The sequence below is a fragment of the Achroia grisella genome, unplaced genomic scaffold (assembly GCF_030625045.1).
Source record: "Achroia grisella isolate CSIRO2021 unplaced genomic scaffold, CSIRO_AGI_Agris_v1 utg512, whole genome shotgun sequence".
Classification (NCBI taxonomy): domain Eukaryota; kingdom Metazoa; phylum Arthropoda; class Insecta; order Lepidoptera; family Pyralidae; genus Achroia; species Achroia grisella.
In genome coordinates, this window is record NW_026712906.1 from 2,521,077 (window position 1) to 2,537,461 (window position 16,385).

General features: G+C 33.0%; 1 protein-coding gene across 1 annotated transcript; it reads left to right on the forward strand.

The window, feature by feature from the left end:
- The first annotated feature begins 57 nt into the window (after window positions 1-57).
- LOC131846696 (centrosomal protein of 131 kDa) lies at window positions 58-13,932 on the forward strand. Its single transcript, XM_059196064.1, has 17 exons — window positions 58-79; window positions 179-329; window positions 740-851; window positions 1,364-3,518; window positions 3,795-3,884; window positions 4,426-4,555; window positions 5,479-5,586; window positions 8,071-8,229; window positions 8,605-8,649; window positions 9,000-9,205; window positions 9,889-10,025; window positions 11,200-11,288; window positions 11,450-11,661; window positions 12,147-12,259; window positions 12,344-12,402; window positions 12,935-13,077; window positions 13,563-13,932. The coding sequence occupies exons 2-17, from the start codon at window positions 195-197 to the stop codon at window positions 13,696-13,698; spliced, it is 4,029 nt and encodes a 1,342-aa protein (XP_059052047.1). The 5' UTR covers window positions 58-79; window positions 179-194; the 3' UTR covers window positions 13,699-13,932.
- Window positions 13,933-16,385: the final 2,453 nt, after the last annotated feature.

Below are 16,385 nucleotides of genomic sequence, written 5' to 3' on the forward strand. Positions count from 1 at the left end.
TTGGAAGCAGCACAGAGTAGTATTTTTGATCTGTGGCACAGAGTCAGAGCATGAGTTGTCAGCAGTTGCTAAGCAACGGGTATTGTCTAATAACAACAAACAAACGAAGCCAATTCTTTTCGAATGTTGGATTGTTATATTTTTATTAATGTGCGAAGCCTTTTCATTTGTTTTGCAGTTGGAATGTGTTTGAAATGTCGAAAGAGAATCCAACCCTCCGATTGCTTGGGTCACCGGTAAACCTTTCTTATCGGAGTAAGAAAAGAGACGATAAAAAGAATATAAGAAATAGACCACGATCTGCACTTCAGAACACTTCTTTCACGCCGGTAATAATTGTATAATATGTATTTTTTTCTGTATTGTGTAATAGTATAACATCTATATATATATATATATATTGTTAACATTATACTAATATAATTTATGTTAGTATTCACCACAGATAATTGGTATTCACTAACAGTCAGTAGTGTTCACTAACATAATATGGATTAATATCCGGAAAAAAATTAAATAACATTTTTCCAAATAACGATCATAAAGCAATCATTTACTGAAAATATTCCAGCCAACTATAACCGTCTTAAATGCCTTTATAGTCTAATTTTGTATTTCTAATATATCTAATTGTTAAGCAGTAAATATATTACTGTATAGATATTAAATTAATATAACAATATTTTTATTCTCTTGTAAAAATGGTGTACATGATTGAAATAATATTACATTTTCCTAGGATATTCCGGAAAGATACAAAAGACCATTTTCGGCTGATACTAAGGAGCGGTCGCCATCAACAAGGAGTTTCTTGAAAACATTTACTGCTGATTTAATCCAATCTTATAAGAGTATGTTTGTATTATTTGTATAACTGATGTTCATTTTTATACTAATATTTTTATAACAATTTATGGAAATTTAATGAAGTATGTTTAAGTATGTGCTCATCTTAGCTGCAATTGTTATGTCTTCAACTGGAAGTCTTTTTCAAGCTGAGTCTTTATCAGAGTGTGAGTGCTAAGGAGACAATACAATTGTTGCTGTCATGGTATATATATATTTTTCAAGTTTATTAACTTTGCATACATACTTATAAGATTATTAGTGTTTATTTTAAAAAATAGTAAATATTACTTACTTGTCATAAAGTCTCCAGAAAGTGACTGCATTATATGTGGTGCGAATATATATATTTATAATTAAATACATTTTAGAACAGGTTTTCTAAATTTATATAGTCTACTCTTAAACTAAATTCTAAATTAACTAATTAGATTACCTAGACTAATTTATTAATTGATATAATAATATTCTTTGAAAGTGGAAACTGATAATAATTTATATTCTATATAAATTTCAGACTCGCCAACCCATGTTAAGATAGTACCACCTACCACTGATCTATTTGGCGTCACAACATCAGCTAACAATCAGGAATTTAAAAAAGACAAAGAAGTATGTAGTAATGCTTCTGATTATGGTTCTGAAGACACCTTTATCAGCTTAGGAACTAAAATCAAAGTGAGGGCTCAATCTAGTCCAAAACCAAAGATTACAAACCCAAAAACTATTTTGAAATACAGAAACATAGTGAAAAAAGGTCGTAAAGTTATGGACACCAATACATATGAAGAGAAAAACAATCCTGACTATGGATTGGAGATTAAAATAACAGAGAGGCCATTAAGGATACAGTCACCTACTAGAAATGAGGCAATGTATGATCATGGTGCCACTCATTTTAAAAGTAGAGCTTATGAATCTTATTTTGTACCTCTAGATGCTGAGAGCAAAGCAATTGAATGTGGTTTATCAGATTGCATCTCTTTTGGTCCTAATAATTTACAAGCAGAGGTTGAAGAAGCTATTGATAAATATTCTAAACGCCTGACACTTACCAAACAACAACTATCTCTTGTAGAAGAAGAGTCAACACAGGACTTGGAGAGTATCCCATCCCAGCATATGCCCAGTTTGTCTCCAGAAAACTCATTAGATCAGCCTAGGAATATTAAAGAGGGTGATACTGAGGAAAATTTTACAGGAAGAAATACATATGTAATTGACAAGGAAGATTATACGAAATCTCAGAACTATGAACCAAGAACATATAGTAGCTTTTATGATGATTTCCACATAAACCCTCTAGACCCTTATAAATCCAAAATGTCTAGCACAGTAATATATACTGATTCATCTTCTAAAGATTCAGGTTATCCAGATAGTGCAGCAAATGATAATAAAAATTATGGTCAAACCTATTCTCTGCCGTCTTCATCATTATTAAAAAAATCTAAGTCTTACAATAAAATAGAAGACCAGCCTAAAAGTTTGGATAGCGTTTCAACAAATAGTAATGATAAAGGCTATCATAAAACTTATCCATTGGACAAAAAATCACAATGGACAGAACCTCTGAATCATAGTCGTTTACTATACAAAGATTTTTTCTTACAAAAAGAAGGTCATCAAGCTTTGCCTCCCCAAAATTCGCCAAATAAAGAAAACACTAACAATGTCCCTTCAACTAATGAAATTATAGATGGTGTGAAACCTGAAAAACAAACAGAAAATTTGGAATATCCATCATATTTAAGGAATAGCAGCACGAAAGCATACACATCAAAAGTTATTGAAGATTATAAAAAAGAATTAGAGGCCATTAACAGTTTACACAAGTTAACATTGAAAGACATAAAAACGGATCCAATTTCTCCAACACCATTGAATATTGACAAAATGTTTGAACCATCAGGTCCTTTTATAGAAGACAAGAAAGACTGTAGTGATGAATCACGAGAAAGTTCTGATGTTGCTGGTGAAACTGCAAAGAATACAGATACAAATAACTCTCTTGACAATAATAGTAGAGATATATCCAAAGTATCCACTAAGGAATTAATACAAAATTATTTAAAAGTAAAAGAAGGAGATTATACCAAGGGTTACCAGGGTATTCCTAAAAACCTTAGAAAAACTGATAGAAAATTAGACAACATAAGTACGAAGTTTGGGGAGAGTTCCACATTTAAACAAGAGTGGAATAATAGGAATTCTAAAAGTAATGTTAAGTCTACTATTCCAGTGAATATTAGAAATCAGACTCAAAAAACAAATTACAGTGCACGTGTGCCTTTGAGCGCTAGAATTGAGAGTGTACAGAATGACAAAGATATTGATTCTTGGATGTCTCTGTCTGCACCTTCTCCAAGAATTCTGGAAATAAATGAAGTGGAACCTCCTATAATAACCCATGTAAATTCTGATCCTAAATCGCATGGAGATGAGTCTACTATTGAAAAAAATGATTACACACAACCAACTCCTTCCAAAACAGGAAATGAAGAATCAAAACCAAAAGAATTGAACACAAATTCTACGGTGTTTGATATTTATTCGATGTTGAAAGAAATCGAGAGTTACGGGGACAATCCAGTCTCAACAGTTAGTGTTGACATGCCTAACCCTTCAGAAAATACACAAGAAGAGGATACAGCAACTAAAGATAACTTTATGTTAGTTTTTTCCTACCTTGATTTTATTAACTACAATCATTCTTTCAAGGCTCAATTATAATTTCCAAATTCTTCTTCTTTATTCTACGCATTAATACGCAGTATTAATACTTAAATTCTTTAAACTGTTAAAGCTCATTTATTTAAATGCGGAAAAAATCACAATTTCTTTAACCCAACCAATATCAAATTTCTTCTCCCATCCAACTTCATTAAGCAAGTGTTAAAATCTTATTAAGGTATCTTTTACTTATGAAATTCATTTAATACTTCCAGGGAGATTTTCGAATTTCTGGAAAAGGTGGAACAAAGCGCTAATGCTGCGTTATCAGTAGTAACTAGTACCACACCTCAAACTGTACCAAAGTAAGTTGTTTATAGTGTAATACTTTTTTATATTTTTTATATATTTTTTTTTATAAGAATAATAGAAATATCTATGGAATTGACACAAATTATTTGTGCCTCATAAATCGGAACAAGATTGAAAAGAACAAACTATTTGTATTTGACTAAAATAAAATCTTAATTAGAATATCTAACACATTTAAACAATAATTTACTTATTGAAACAAAAAAAGTCAATAGTTTAATTATTGGTCTTCAGGTTGACTAGAAGACTGAGTATTACTTGAGTTAAAATAAATCACCATATTTTTTTCAAAATGTTCTAATTATAATCTATTTCGTTATACATCTAACACATATATATTGAAAAGGAGCGTTCGACATCCATGGATGTTAGTGGAGAAAATTTATAAGACAAAATTTCATCATTGACTTCTGAATATCTATATTAACATCAATTTTTGAGGTCAATGATCCTAAATAGCTCCACCTGATAACAACTACAGAGGTAATACCAGAATTTACACAATAAATTAATTGATTTAATAATTATATTCAGACTGGAACTACTACTAAAATTACCGCAAACGGAGCTCGCGCAGCGACTGGTTACAGCATCACTTCAGCTCGAGGAGAGATCGTGCTGCATCGCTTTGTTGCAGGAGAGCCTCGCCAACCATAAAGAACAGGTATTTTTTTTTAGTTAGGTAGATTGAAAGTCCTTTGTCTGTGATGGAAACACTAAAATTATTTATTATAACCCACATTTTTATGTACCAATACCGTCATGACATGATGACTTTTGAATTACTTGAACTGTTGCTAATGCATATCAGCCATACGTTTTCTTACATAAAATTGTTACTTATCCATAAAGTGTCTGTCTGTCTGTCTAATAGTTACTACACTAGACTAAACGGTTGAACAAATATATTATAATACATTCGTTTTTATAAACTAATATAATAAAAATGTTTTACGTTATGTTTTTCAAGTTATCTAAATAAGTATCTTCAAATACATACTGCGGAATATTGTCTCGTTCCAACTAACTCCCCGTCCAATTCAAACGAGTATCGGAATTAGCACTCCTGGAGCCAAGGTTACAACCCAAAGCGGTGCCCTTAGATTATGGTCGTATCCGTCAGGCAGGAGTTGGCATTCAGCCACTCCAAAGTCCTTCGCAGATTTGTAGTGACGCCAGCACCCGCCCCCTATCAATAGGGGAAGCTGAAAAGGCTGCGGCCAAAAGTGTTCTAAAAAAATCTAAGTTATGGTAAATAGTTTTACTAGCTGACGCCGTTATTATGTCATATAAATTAAAATCGCTATTAAAAAATAGGAGTTGGTGATAGAAGGGTGTAAATTTAAGGTTGTATTTATTTTTTAATCTTACGTTATAAAAAAAAAAACAAAAAATAAATGGTCCAAGAAATAAATGTTAGGTGTGGCCGACACTTATCACTTAAGGGTATGAAAAATAGATAGTAGCCGATTCTCAGATCTACTGAATATGCATATAAAATTTCATAAAAATCGATCAAGCGGAGGAGTATGGTAACTAACATTGTGACTCGAGAATTTTATATATAAGATTTTATACACATTATAGATGGCCAGTAAAGTGAGTAACCTGGAGAAGCAGTCATTGCGCAACGTGTCTAAGGTGAAGCAGGAGTGCGAGGAGACGATTAAACGCCACCAGAACTTCATTGACCAGGTATACACTTAATCCATATTGGGTGACTTCAACCCATAATATCTAAGGATAATTCACACAGCACCATCTAGTCTAGTCCCAAACTAAGCAGAGTTTATATTATGGGTACTAGACAACTCATACAAATAAATATATACATAATACGCAATCTAGACACGCGGTAGCGTGTCAAGCCGAGTTTCAAGTAAACTGGCTAGCAGCACCGTGTGTATATTTACACGAACCATTTGGAGCCACTTTTGACCCCCTCATAACTCAAAAACTCTTTTACATAAACCTGTCAAATTTGGTTCATATATTGAGACTTACGAGATAAATATGTGTTCCAAATTTCATAAACATATCTCAAACGGTTATTTAGATATTAATGTCCAAAAATCGTCATTTTTATCACTGATCAACTATAGATCAAAATTATAACCCACTTCCAGATGACCTAGGAAGTTCAAATTTGGCATGCAGATAGGTAATTAGGTGAATATAAAGGAAAAACTGAAACTGGTAAATTGTTATCATTTTACTACAATTTTTCACTTTAATTGATTCTATTTCAACTTATACTGGACGAATACTAAAATTCTATGAAAACGTCGATAGCCACCAATTTACGTTGACCCCTTCACATCAGTGTCGATAACTAGCAAACTTCAAATATTGCATTGAGCGGTAAACACTAGTTGCTATAATTTAGATTCTGTCTAAAATATACTCGTACTTATAACTAGGAGTATAGTCGAATTTTGTATTTATTATGTTATTAACTGAGATTTCGTATTAATTATTGTTTCAATATTTAGCGCACATCGATAGTGTAAGATTATTATTTTTATAAATAATTATTAAATAATAGGCATATCGGTATAGGGCGCCACGGCGCCGTGTGGGAGCGGTGCGATAAAACGTTGAACTAACCTATAAGGTTGGTATTTATGCTACGAAATTCATAGTTTTCTTAAATTATACATATATATTTGTGGTTATATTATTATTACATTGTTTTAGTAAATACGTATGGTATAGATAATAGTTTAAACCAAAAATTAATTATAATTTTAGTACAGTTATAAGTAGGAATGTATAGTTAACGCGAGAATGAGAACTCATTGGTAACAAATTGTTTTCTTGAGAATTCAATAGATAACAGTTAATTTGTTACATAATCGTCTTTATGAACTAGAACGTGTCAATACGAAGTTTCAGATATTAAATAATGTATATGTTGAAAGAGAACAATTCCGTATTTGCTTAACATATGCTATTACTATCCACAAATCACAAGGCCTTAGTTTTGGCAGTCCTCTTCTCAACATAGGCTCCTCTATATTTAATAAAGGGCAGGTTTACGTTGGACTCTCCAGAGGTAAAACCTTAGATGGTGTACGTCTTAACAATTTAGATCCAAGTCACGAGAGCTCTATTGTAGAGTACAACCATCTGTGGACGTTATACTGCCCCGATTTGCCCAAAAATTCCTGAATTGGCATTGCACTTGAACATTTAAAAGTTACAAGAAAATATAGAAAATAACACAAAAAAAAGACAATTATACCCCGTAAATATACGAAAATACAGTAATTTATCAAAAATAATTTGGTATTAATTTAGTTATAAATAAGTACCTCGTATAATTTATGTACAAAAAGTAATGATATCCCATCAAAAACATAAATGTGAAATGATAGCCGAGTTTAATATTATAATATATGCCTTGATTGTTGACTTCTACGACAAAAGAGATGAGATCTAAATGGGTGCCAAGTTCAATGGTCTGTCCTGAAATGTATTTATAAGAATATAAAATATCATTTCTTCTTATAACTTAGGATAATATACTGTAGCCTAAGGTCTAACTTGGCTAGTTTTCATATACGAAATATACTGTAGCCTTCGCAAGTTCTAAACATGTTACTTGTCGGTCCCTATTTTAATATTAGTAGTAACTAGCAATCGAAAGTAATAATTGGTATATGAGAACTGGCCAAGTTAGACCTTAGGCTACAGTATATTATCCTAAGTTATAAGAAGAAATGATATTTTATATTCTTATAAATACATTTCAGGACAGACCATTGAACTTGGCACCCATTTAGATCTCATCTCTTTTGTCGTAGAAGTCAACAATCAAGGCATATATTATAATATTAAACTCGGCTATCATTTCACATTTATGTTTTTGATGGGATATACATATACAATAAACAGTTATACTCATGAACATACAAATGTACACCCATATCCTGCGATATTCAAACCCACGTCTATCATAAATATGGTGGCATTCTAAACCTACCAAAGCCGTAAGAAAATATACAATACCTACTGAATTTTCAAACATACTTAATTAAAAATGCATAGAAATTATTTTTACGTAAATAAATTAATATGAGTAGATTATTTTTTTTTTAATTTTGTATAATTTATCTGTAAATTTATATTTATGCACAAATATGCATTATATACTTCAATTTTTTTGTATGTCTACAGCTAATAAATGACAAGAAAACCCTGAATCATCGTATTGAGCAGCTAGTGGACGAGAGGCGTTCACTTGAAGAGCGCTGGAAACGGTCAGCACAAGCGCTTGAAGAGCGGTATAAGTTGGAATTGAGAAACCAACACGACAAAATGGCCGCCGCTCAGCAGGTGATCACAACATTCTACACATGTAATTGTACATTTACTGGGATTATGATATTAATGAGCTATCGACTATTGACAGTCGACACTGCAGATGTCCACTGTCGCAGTAGCCAATATGACCGCGAGAATGGTATGGCTATGGGTTCGAAGTGGGTTATTGACAGTCCCTTTGTGACCAGGAAGCTTGTAATAGCTTTGAAATATCTGAAGCTCATAAATAAATAATAAAATCATACTAAATATTCCGTTACATCCTATACATTATTTAATAATGATTCTAAAAACTTTATTTCATTTATAACAGTACTTCAAATATTAATATCAGTTCATGACAGTTTTCCCAGATGGTATAGTTAACTAAATGTAATAATTTTGCAGGTTGCCCGACAACGCTGGGTACGGCAAAAGGCTGAGAAAATTAAGGTATATTTTTTTTTATCTCAAACTCGGTTGATAGTATTGGATCGTCTACGCTAAAGGTTTACGCTGGCTGGGCACCAGTGGAGGAAGATATGATGAGTATAAGGTCAGGTCAGTTAGCCCATCGTGGTAAATTCACCAGGAGATTATCACAATGATTTGGAGGAATCGCTACTGCTAAACAACATTTATTTAAAAGAGCAACACTAAAGTTTATTCTCGTTCTTCTTGTTGTGAGTTTGATTTTCGAATGAGTAGTGTAATTTTATAAAAAAAATGTTTCAAAGTTATTAATCTATTATTATTATTATGCAACCTGCAATTATCAAACGTTACACGTGTAATGTCATCAGGAATTAACCGTAAAAGGATTGGAAGGTGAATTGCGGGAGATGGCAGAACGTCAGCAGAAGGAGGTGTCGGATCTGAAGATGTTCCACGCAGAGCAGAGTGGTCGCGCGCAGGCGCAGCACACCGCGCAGCTCGAGGAACTGCGGCGGACCCTCGAACAGGAGAAGGAGGACGCGCTGGTCAAGGAACGACAGCTGGCCAGCTCCAGGTACTGTTGACAGTAACTTCTTAGCATTTTTATAGATGGTAGTGGAATGGTCCACCGATCTGCGCTAACGGTTTATGCGGATGGGGCACCAGTGGTGGATGATAATATGAGCATGAGGTCAGGACAGTTAGCCCCAACTTCTTAGCTTTCTTAAATTTTTGAATGAATTTTTATTATTGTTATTTTTCGTTCTATCTACCAGCAATGTTATGTCTATAGTCAGATTTATTCATGTTTATTTTAATATTATTGGCATATGTCGTCCATCTACGTGAATCCCTTTTGTTGTACATGAAGAGTACATATAATTAGGCCAGACGTTCCCTCTTCAGGCGGAATACATCATCATTCGCATCTAGAAACATCAGAATATTTTTTTTAGCGTGGATTTTATTTTTAATCGTAGATGATGGAATGGCTCCGATAACGGTTTACGCTGGCGGGACACCAGTGGACTATGATAGCATAAGTATGAAGTCGGTTAATTCGCACATCGTGACAAATTCACAAGTAAATTATCACGATGGCTCCCAGGAGGAACCACGAGGAGGTCAACATGGCATGGTACATGGCTAGCAATGGGATCATCAATCATTCATCATTACTAAAAATCTTCGTTCTCCTCCGTTTAATTAGAAATAAGCATCCCATCCTTATTAACAAGTGTGGTCGGATTGTGTCAGAATGGAGAAGCAGATCCTGGAGTTGGAGCTGACGTACCAGGAGCAGCGATCGCGGCTGGTGGGCGAGATGAGAGCACAAGCCGAGAGAAATGCCGCCGACGTCAGCGAGCGAGAACGCACGCAAAGGGAACACATCGGTGAATATTCATATTTTTGTATTTAATTCTAATGGCAAACATCCGTATCTTTCTGCTGATGGTAAGAGGTAAGAGGTAACCGTTTTTTTAAGAATAATACTCCATTTTTAAAAATTCATTCGGTATGGCTAACTATATATTGCCTCACCTGATCGTAGGCGGAAACCGTTTTTTTAAGACTAAGAATAACTTATAATTTTGGACAATTTACGTAATATTTCAACTATGAAACCATACTAAGCTATGCTTAATCGTGGAAGTCAAGTGTAACAGTCAAAGTAACATTGGTACCTAATAGAGGGGAAGGAAATTGCCGATTGTTAGTAATGTTGACTCTTCACCTCATTACTAGCAATGTACCATGTCTGATTAACATCTACGTGATTCCTCCTGGAAACCATCGTCATGAATTCCTGTTAAATTTATCACGATGGGCTAACTGACCTGACCTCATTGTCATTTTCCACTGTTGCCCCGCCAGCGTAAACCGTTAGCGCAGGTGGGTAGCACACTTTTCATTGTCATATAATACTTATACGACAAAAAATAATAATTATTATATTTGTTAGTGCGCAAGTATGTGCGAGTGTGTGTGGGTGTGTTTAAGATGACAATAGCTACTTTTACACGTAAGTTCTTTAAAATTTCTTGTGAATACAGACTACCAAATAGCATTAGTTCACAAGATACACTCTTAATGTTTAAGTATATAGTCAATTGAGGAACAAATTAATCAGTCATAGTGATTAGAGCAGCCCAGTCGCTACAATTTAAGTCTCAACATTAGAAGAACGAATATAAATAGACTACGTCACAAGCAATAGGTTCTAGAAAAAAGAATGTCGAAACAAGAGTTTACGGAACACCGTACCATAATAATAATATACTTATAAATTATCACTTACGTAGCATATATCATTTTACTATAAATAAATTACTATACAATAAATCAGTGTATAACATCAAGCGCTCACTACGGGACGTGTCTTTTATTTATCATCCCCGTAGATTATTATTATCACTATCAATTATCATTATCAACAAGTGTAGGAACAACCCCTATAAAGAGCTCGTACAGTTATGTTAAAAAAATTATTGTATTAAGAGACGACAAAATAACCTTTAAAATTACTCCACATAAGCCATAAGTTGTTTAAATAATCTCAAATTGCAGAGAAATGGAAAGAAGAAGAGGAAAAGTTATTAGAAGAAAAGAAGTCTCAACTAGAATTATATATTTCACAGGAGAAGGAAAAATTAGAAGTAAGTTAGAAATTTTTCAATAAAGGATACCTCAAAAGGAGGATTTAGCCTATTAGTACCTAAAAGTACACATATATATATATATATATATATATATATATATATATATATAAATGTAATTGGAGTTTATTAATATAAAAAATACATTCAATTCCAAACAGGAACAAATGAAAGAGAGGGAGAAAGAGATGCAAGAACAATTTGAGCAGTACAAGCGAGATTTCGAAGCGGAACAACAGGTGGTGCTGAAACGAAAAGTGATGGAGATATCTACACAGCATAAGCAGGAAAGAGATAGAGAGATAGAGCGTGCAATTGATAGCATGGAGGCAGAAGCACAAGCAGGACGGAAAGATCTACAGGAAGCAATAAGGTATAGCATATGCATTTATGCCGAACAGATACGGATACCTAATGACTTATACCTACGTATAAGTCATTAGGTATCCGGAGCACCTTAGTATTGTCAAATGTGTACCTGATGTACATGTATAATATATAGACGATGGTTGTCACTTACCATCAAGTGGACATTGCTAAACCGACGATTTGACTACCTCTGTTTGTGGTACATTAGTTTTGCACACTGATTTACTTCCGGCGGTCGCCGGTTCGAACCCAACACATTCCATTCCATTGTTGTAAGAAAACACATAGCAATACTAACTATATTGCTATGTGTTTTCTTACATATGTTATATATTTATTTACCAAAATAAGTAGTTTTTTAAAAGATAAACATGCTATTGAAATATGTCTAGAAATTATATGGTATTCCTAATATATAGTTTGGAACTAGATGTGTAAATATGTGCCATCTTTCTTTATTAAATATCCCGAACTTTCCTACTGTTTTAGGAGAAATAAGGAACAATACGAAGCTGAATTGAAGGAATTGGCGGAAACGGAACAAGCAACGTTGCGGCGCTACCAAGATGCGCAGGCGCGCGTACGCACGACCGAGGATCGATGTATGTTAAAAAAAGAACAAAGCAATCCTTACGTGAACATAAAAACAAAAATTCAAATTAAAAGAAATAATATATGTGTTTCAGGTGCAGAATTAGAAGTAGCGGTGTCTCAATTGGAAACTAGAAATAAAGTGTTAATAGAGGTAGGTTACTTAGTATTATTTTGTAATTTGCACCTCTCAACACTTACAAAGCAAACCGCTACTTAGCGGTTGTCCTTCGAGCCGGATCTCTGATATAAGCTTGCTGTGATCTAATATCAGAGATCCGGCTCGAAGGACTAATGTTCGCGTTGTATCGAAAGTATTAAAAGATACTGATGATTAAAACTGTGTATTTAAATGGTTAATTAATCTGCTTAATTATAAATGAGAACGTTGCCTTCTTGGTTACTAAATGCGAACTAATTATGAAATATGAAATGTAAAATGAAGTGTTAACGCTGCGAAATCAAGTACAATAGGTTGAACAGATTGCAGGTTGACATGCCATGACATCTTAGTTCTTCGGAGTGAGAATGTATGAGTAGTATAACTTTCCAATTACTTAAATAAAATTAAAATATGTCTTAGTGAATCTGCTGCATTGTATGTCAAGAAAAAATCTGCATATGTACACAAGTAATTAAGAATTGTGTTTAATATTTGTAATAATTTACGAAAATGTGTTTAATAGAAAAATACACAACTGGAAGAAAGGGTGGAAGCAATAAGGGCTAGCATAGACCAAGCGTGGCGAGACAAGGTGGACTCGCTCAAGAAGGAAATAGAAGAGATGAAGAGAACACACGAAGAGCAGATGCATCAACTGTACGCCAAGTGAGTGAAATTTGTTTAGATTTATCCTGGAAAGCTTTAAATATATGAAATACTATTCACATTAACAACAATAACATATATTTTTTTATATAGGTATAAAAATAGTTGGATTTTTAAGCTTATTTTTAATTTACTTACTTATATAGCTTAGCTTAGCTACAGGTGAAAGAGTTATTGAAATACAGAGGTGCATGTTTTTTTAGTTTCTCAAATTACCTGAAAAAAATATTTTATTTTAGTTTCTTATATTTGATAATAATAATACACCTGAACATTTTACAGAAAGCCTAGTACCAAGGTAGACACAGCTTGTCTACTATGGGTACTAGGCAACTGATACCTGACCAATACAAACAATCATACTCATGAATTCAAATATTTGTAACGTGCCAGAATTTGTACCCTCGACCATCGGAACAAAAGCCGTAAGCTAAACCGCTAGACCACCGAGGTCGTCAAATTTATAATTATATTTTCATCATCAGGGTGAAGGTGGCAGTGGCCCGTAAAGACTCAGCCATACAAGCGATGACCCGCGAGGCGGGCAAGGCACAAGAGAAGATCACGTTGTTAGAGCAGAAGTTACAGCAGCAGAGGAAAGACTTTCTTAAACATAAATGATCCTGTTATAATGAACATTTTTTTTACAGGTGATAATGAAATGATGCACCTGCCTGCGCTACCGTTAAACATTGGCGGGGTACCAGTTGTAGATAGGATGAGCGTGAAGTCAGGTTAGTTAGCCCATTGTAGCAATTTCACCAGGAATCACGATGTTTTCCAGGGCGGACCGTGTGGAGGTCGACCTAACATGGCTAGCAATAAGGCTACTAGACCCCATTACTAATAATCCTCTTCGCCTTCAATAGATATTCTTTATATATATATAGATTGGGCTTTCATATAAAAGAAGGATTACCTAGAGAGTGGTAGAAAAAGATTTAAGCTTTTATTACTAATAATAATATTAGTATGTTAATTAATATTAATTTAAAATTTTTGCTCCAAAAGTCTTCAATTGTTACGGAATATAAGTAACAAATAACATGTTAAGTCTGTCAATTCCAAAAAAATAATTATAATAGTCGATTAAGATATTAAAAAAAAATTATCATGTTTGATTGAAAATCTATGGAGCTTTTTCCCTCATTGCAAAAAATCTAGGCGTGATGACACAAAACTATAATACTAATTCTTAGAAAATATTATATTAGTGTAAATGAAAATAAACTTTATATAATTTTTTATAAAGTAAAATCCTAAATTATGGTTATCAAACACAGATTATATTCTTACATTTTTCATAGATACTATGATTCATAGACGATTCCAATCTTATGATGTATTACTTGCACACGGTTGCATTCGAATTTTAAAATTGATATAACGTTTATGATAACAAAATTTTGCTATTATAAACGTTATTAAGCAAACTTTTGGCACTAATAAATAGATTCATATGTGCAAAGTGGAATAAGTCATCAAGCCTGCACATTTGTAGTTTTACGTTTTGGCTGGACATACACGGCGACGTTAATTCCGTCCTTTATTTGTTTTAAATATTAATTATAATTATGTATGTTATCCATAAGTATTTTAATTTTATTAATAATTAAATTATATAAGGTTCTACCCAGTTGTCTACTTTTGGTATGACTGAAGCTGTAACAGCTGTAGGTATTTAAAGACCACTTCACACTAAACAGTTTTACATTTATTTCACATATGTTTTTGACAAAAAAATAATGACATTAAGGTCATGAACATCTACAACCATCTGATACTATACTCTGTAGAATAGAATTCAGATAATTTGGAAGTATCTGCCCTATATACAATTGTCGTTGGTACTGCAATATGTCATAATGTCGAAACAAGAAAATAACGAAAATGCAATTATTTTAATTTTAAAATAATAAAATTTTATTCAAAAATCTGTTACATTAACGGTACTACTATACTTATACTATGTTATCTGTGCTTATACTAAATAATGGCATAAATATTTTTTTTTTGTAATTTATATGGTATGTACAAATAATGCGTTAAAAGGAAACAAGGAGCAAAAATTATCAATTAAAGCGTTTCCGTTTTGAAATCCTCTCCAGTTACTATTCTTAGTGGAAACTTTAGTGATCTCAGTCATCAGTCTATGCTGACATATGACATAATTGGAATATCAACGACGTATTGCTTCATACCAGTTTATATTCTAGCCAAAAAGATATGGATTGTGATTAGTGTTAAATATGTGATCAGGGCGCCAGCAGAAAAAGTATTAATAAGGCATCCTTAATGCCTGCATAACGAGATGACTGCGGACAGGCATGAATGGTGGAGAAAAACATTATGCTCACCTCAAATAAATGGGATAAGAGAGAAGTAGATGATGATGACGAAGGTACATCCTTAAGTAGGTATCTTATGTAGGCGTCACAGACTAAAAATCTAAGATAATTCCGCAAGGGTTCGTAAAAGATCTAAGAGCGCCATTTTTACGTCATAGTGATATCTATTGGGGTTCCCGTCTAGTCTCATAATGTTACCGATTGAGTTTTTAATAAATTTTATGTGAGACATCTATTGTAGCTTTAAATGATAAAGTTTCTTATATATTATACACTTCTCCTCTATAGCAGATTGTTTGCAGGCTGTTATACAGCCTTTTAATGACAGTCAGTTCGATTTCAATGATAGTTAACAATTTCACTTAATTTACTGTAACGCACGAACAGCACCAAAAACGATATAGCGATTTCTACAAGGGCCTTCGTCAGTTTCTGATAACAATTGGGGGTAATATGGTAATTTCGTCATTTTAGGCTAATTCTGCCTAATAGATGGACCATAAACAAGCTTATTATTTAATATTGTTACCAAAGACTTATTTTAGTTAATAAAAGTAGCTAACAGCCAATGAATATTTTTTTACAGTGCAATGTGATATAAGCTTGCCAATTAAACCTATTTAGTAATATGTATGTGTTTTACTTTAATATAATATATCCAATATTCTCATCCTATTAACATTTTTTTTATCGAATATAATGTATCTAGAATCGTGAATTAAAAAACCACAGATATCTCTATGCTATGGAAATTGAAATAAAGGGAGATAAACTAAGACACGTATAGGACATACAAATCTAAGAATGTAGATAGAAATATATATACCTAATTACAAGAATGTTAAAAAATGTGTGTGTAAGACCACAAGATGGTTTCTCGTACATATTAATTAACTATGTTATCATTAATGTTTTAATTTAGTTGTTTTATTAAGTAGGAATACTACAATGTATTATCCC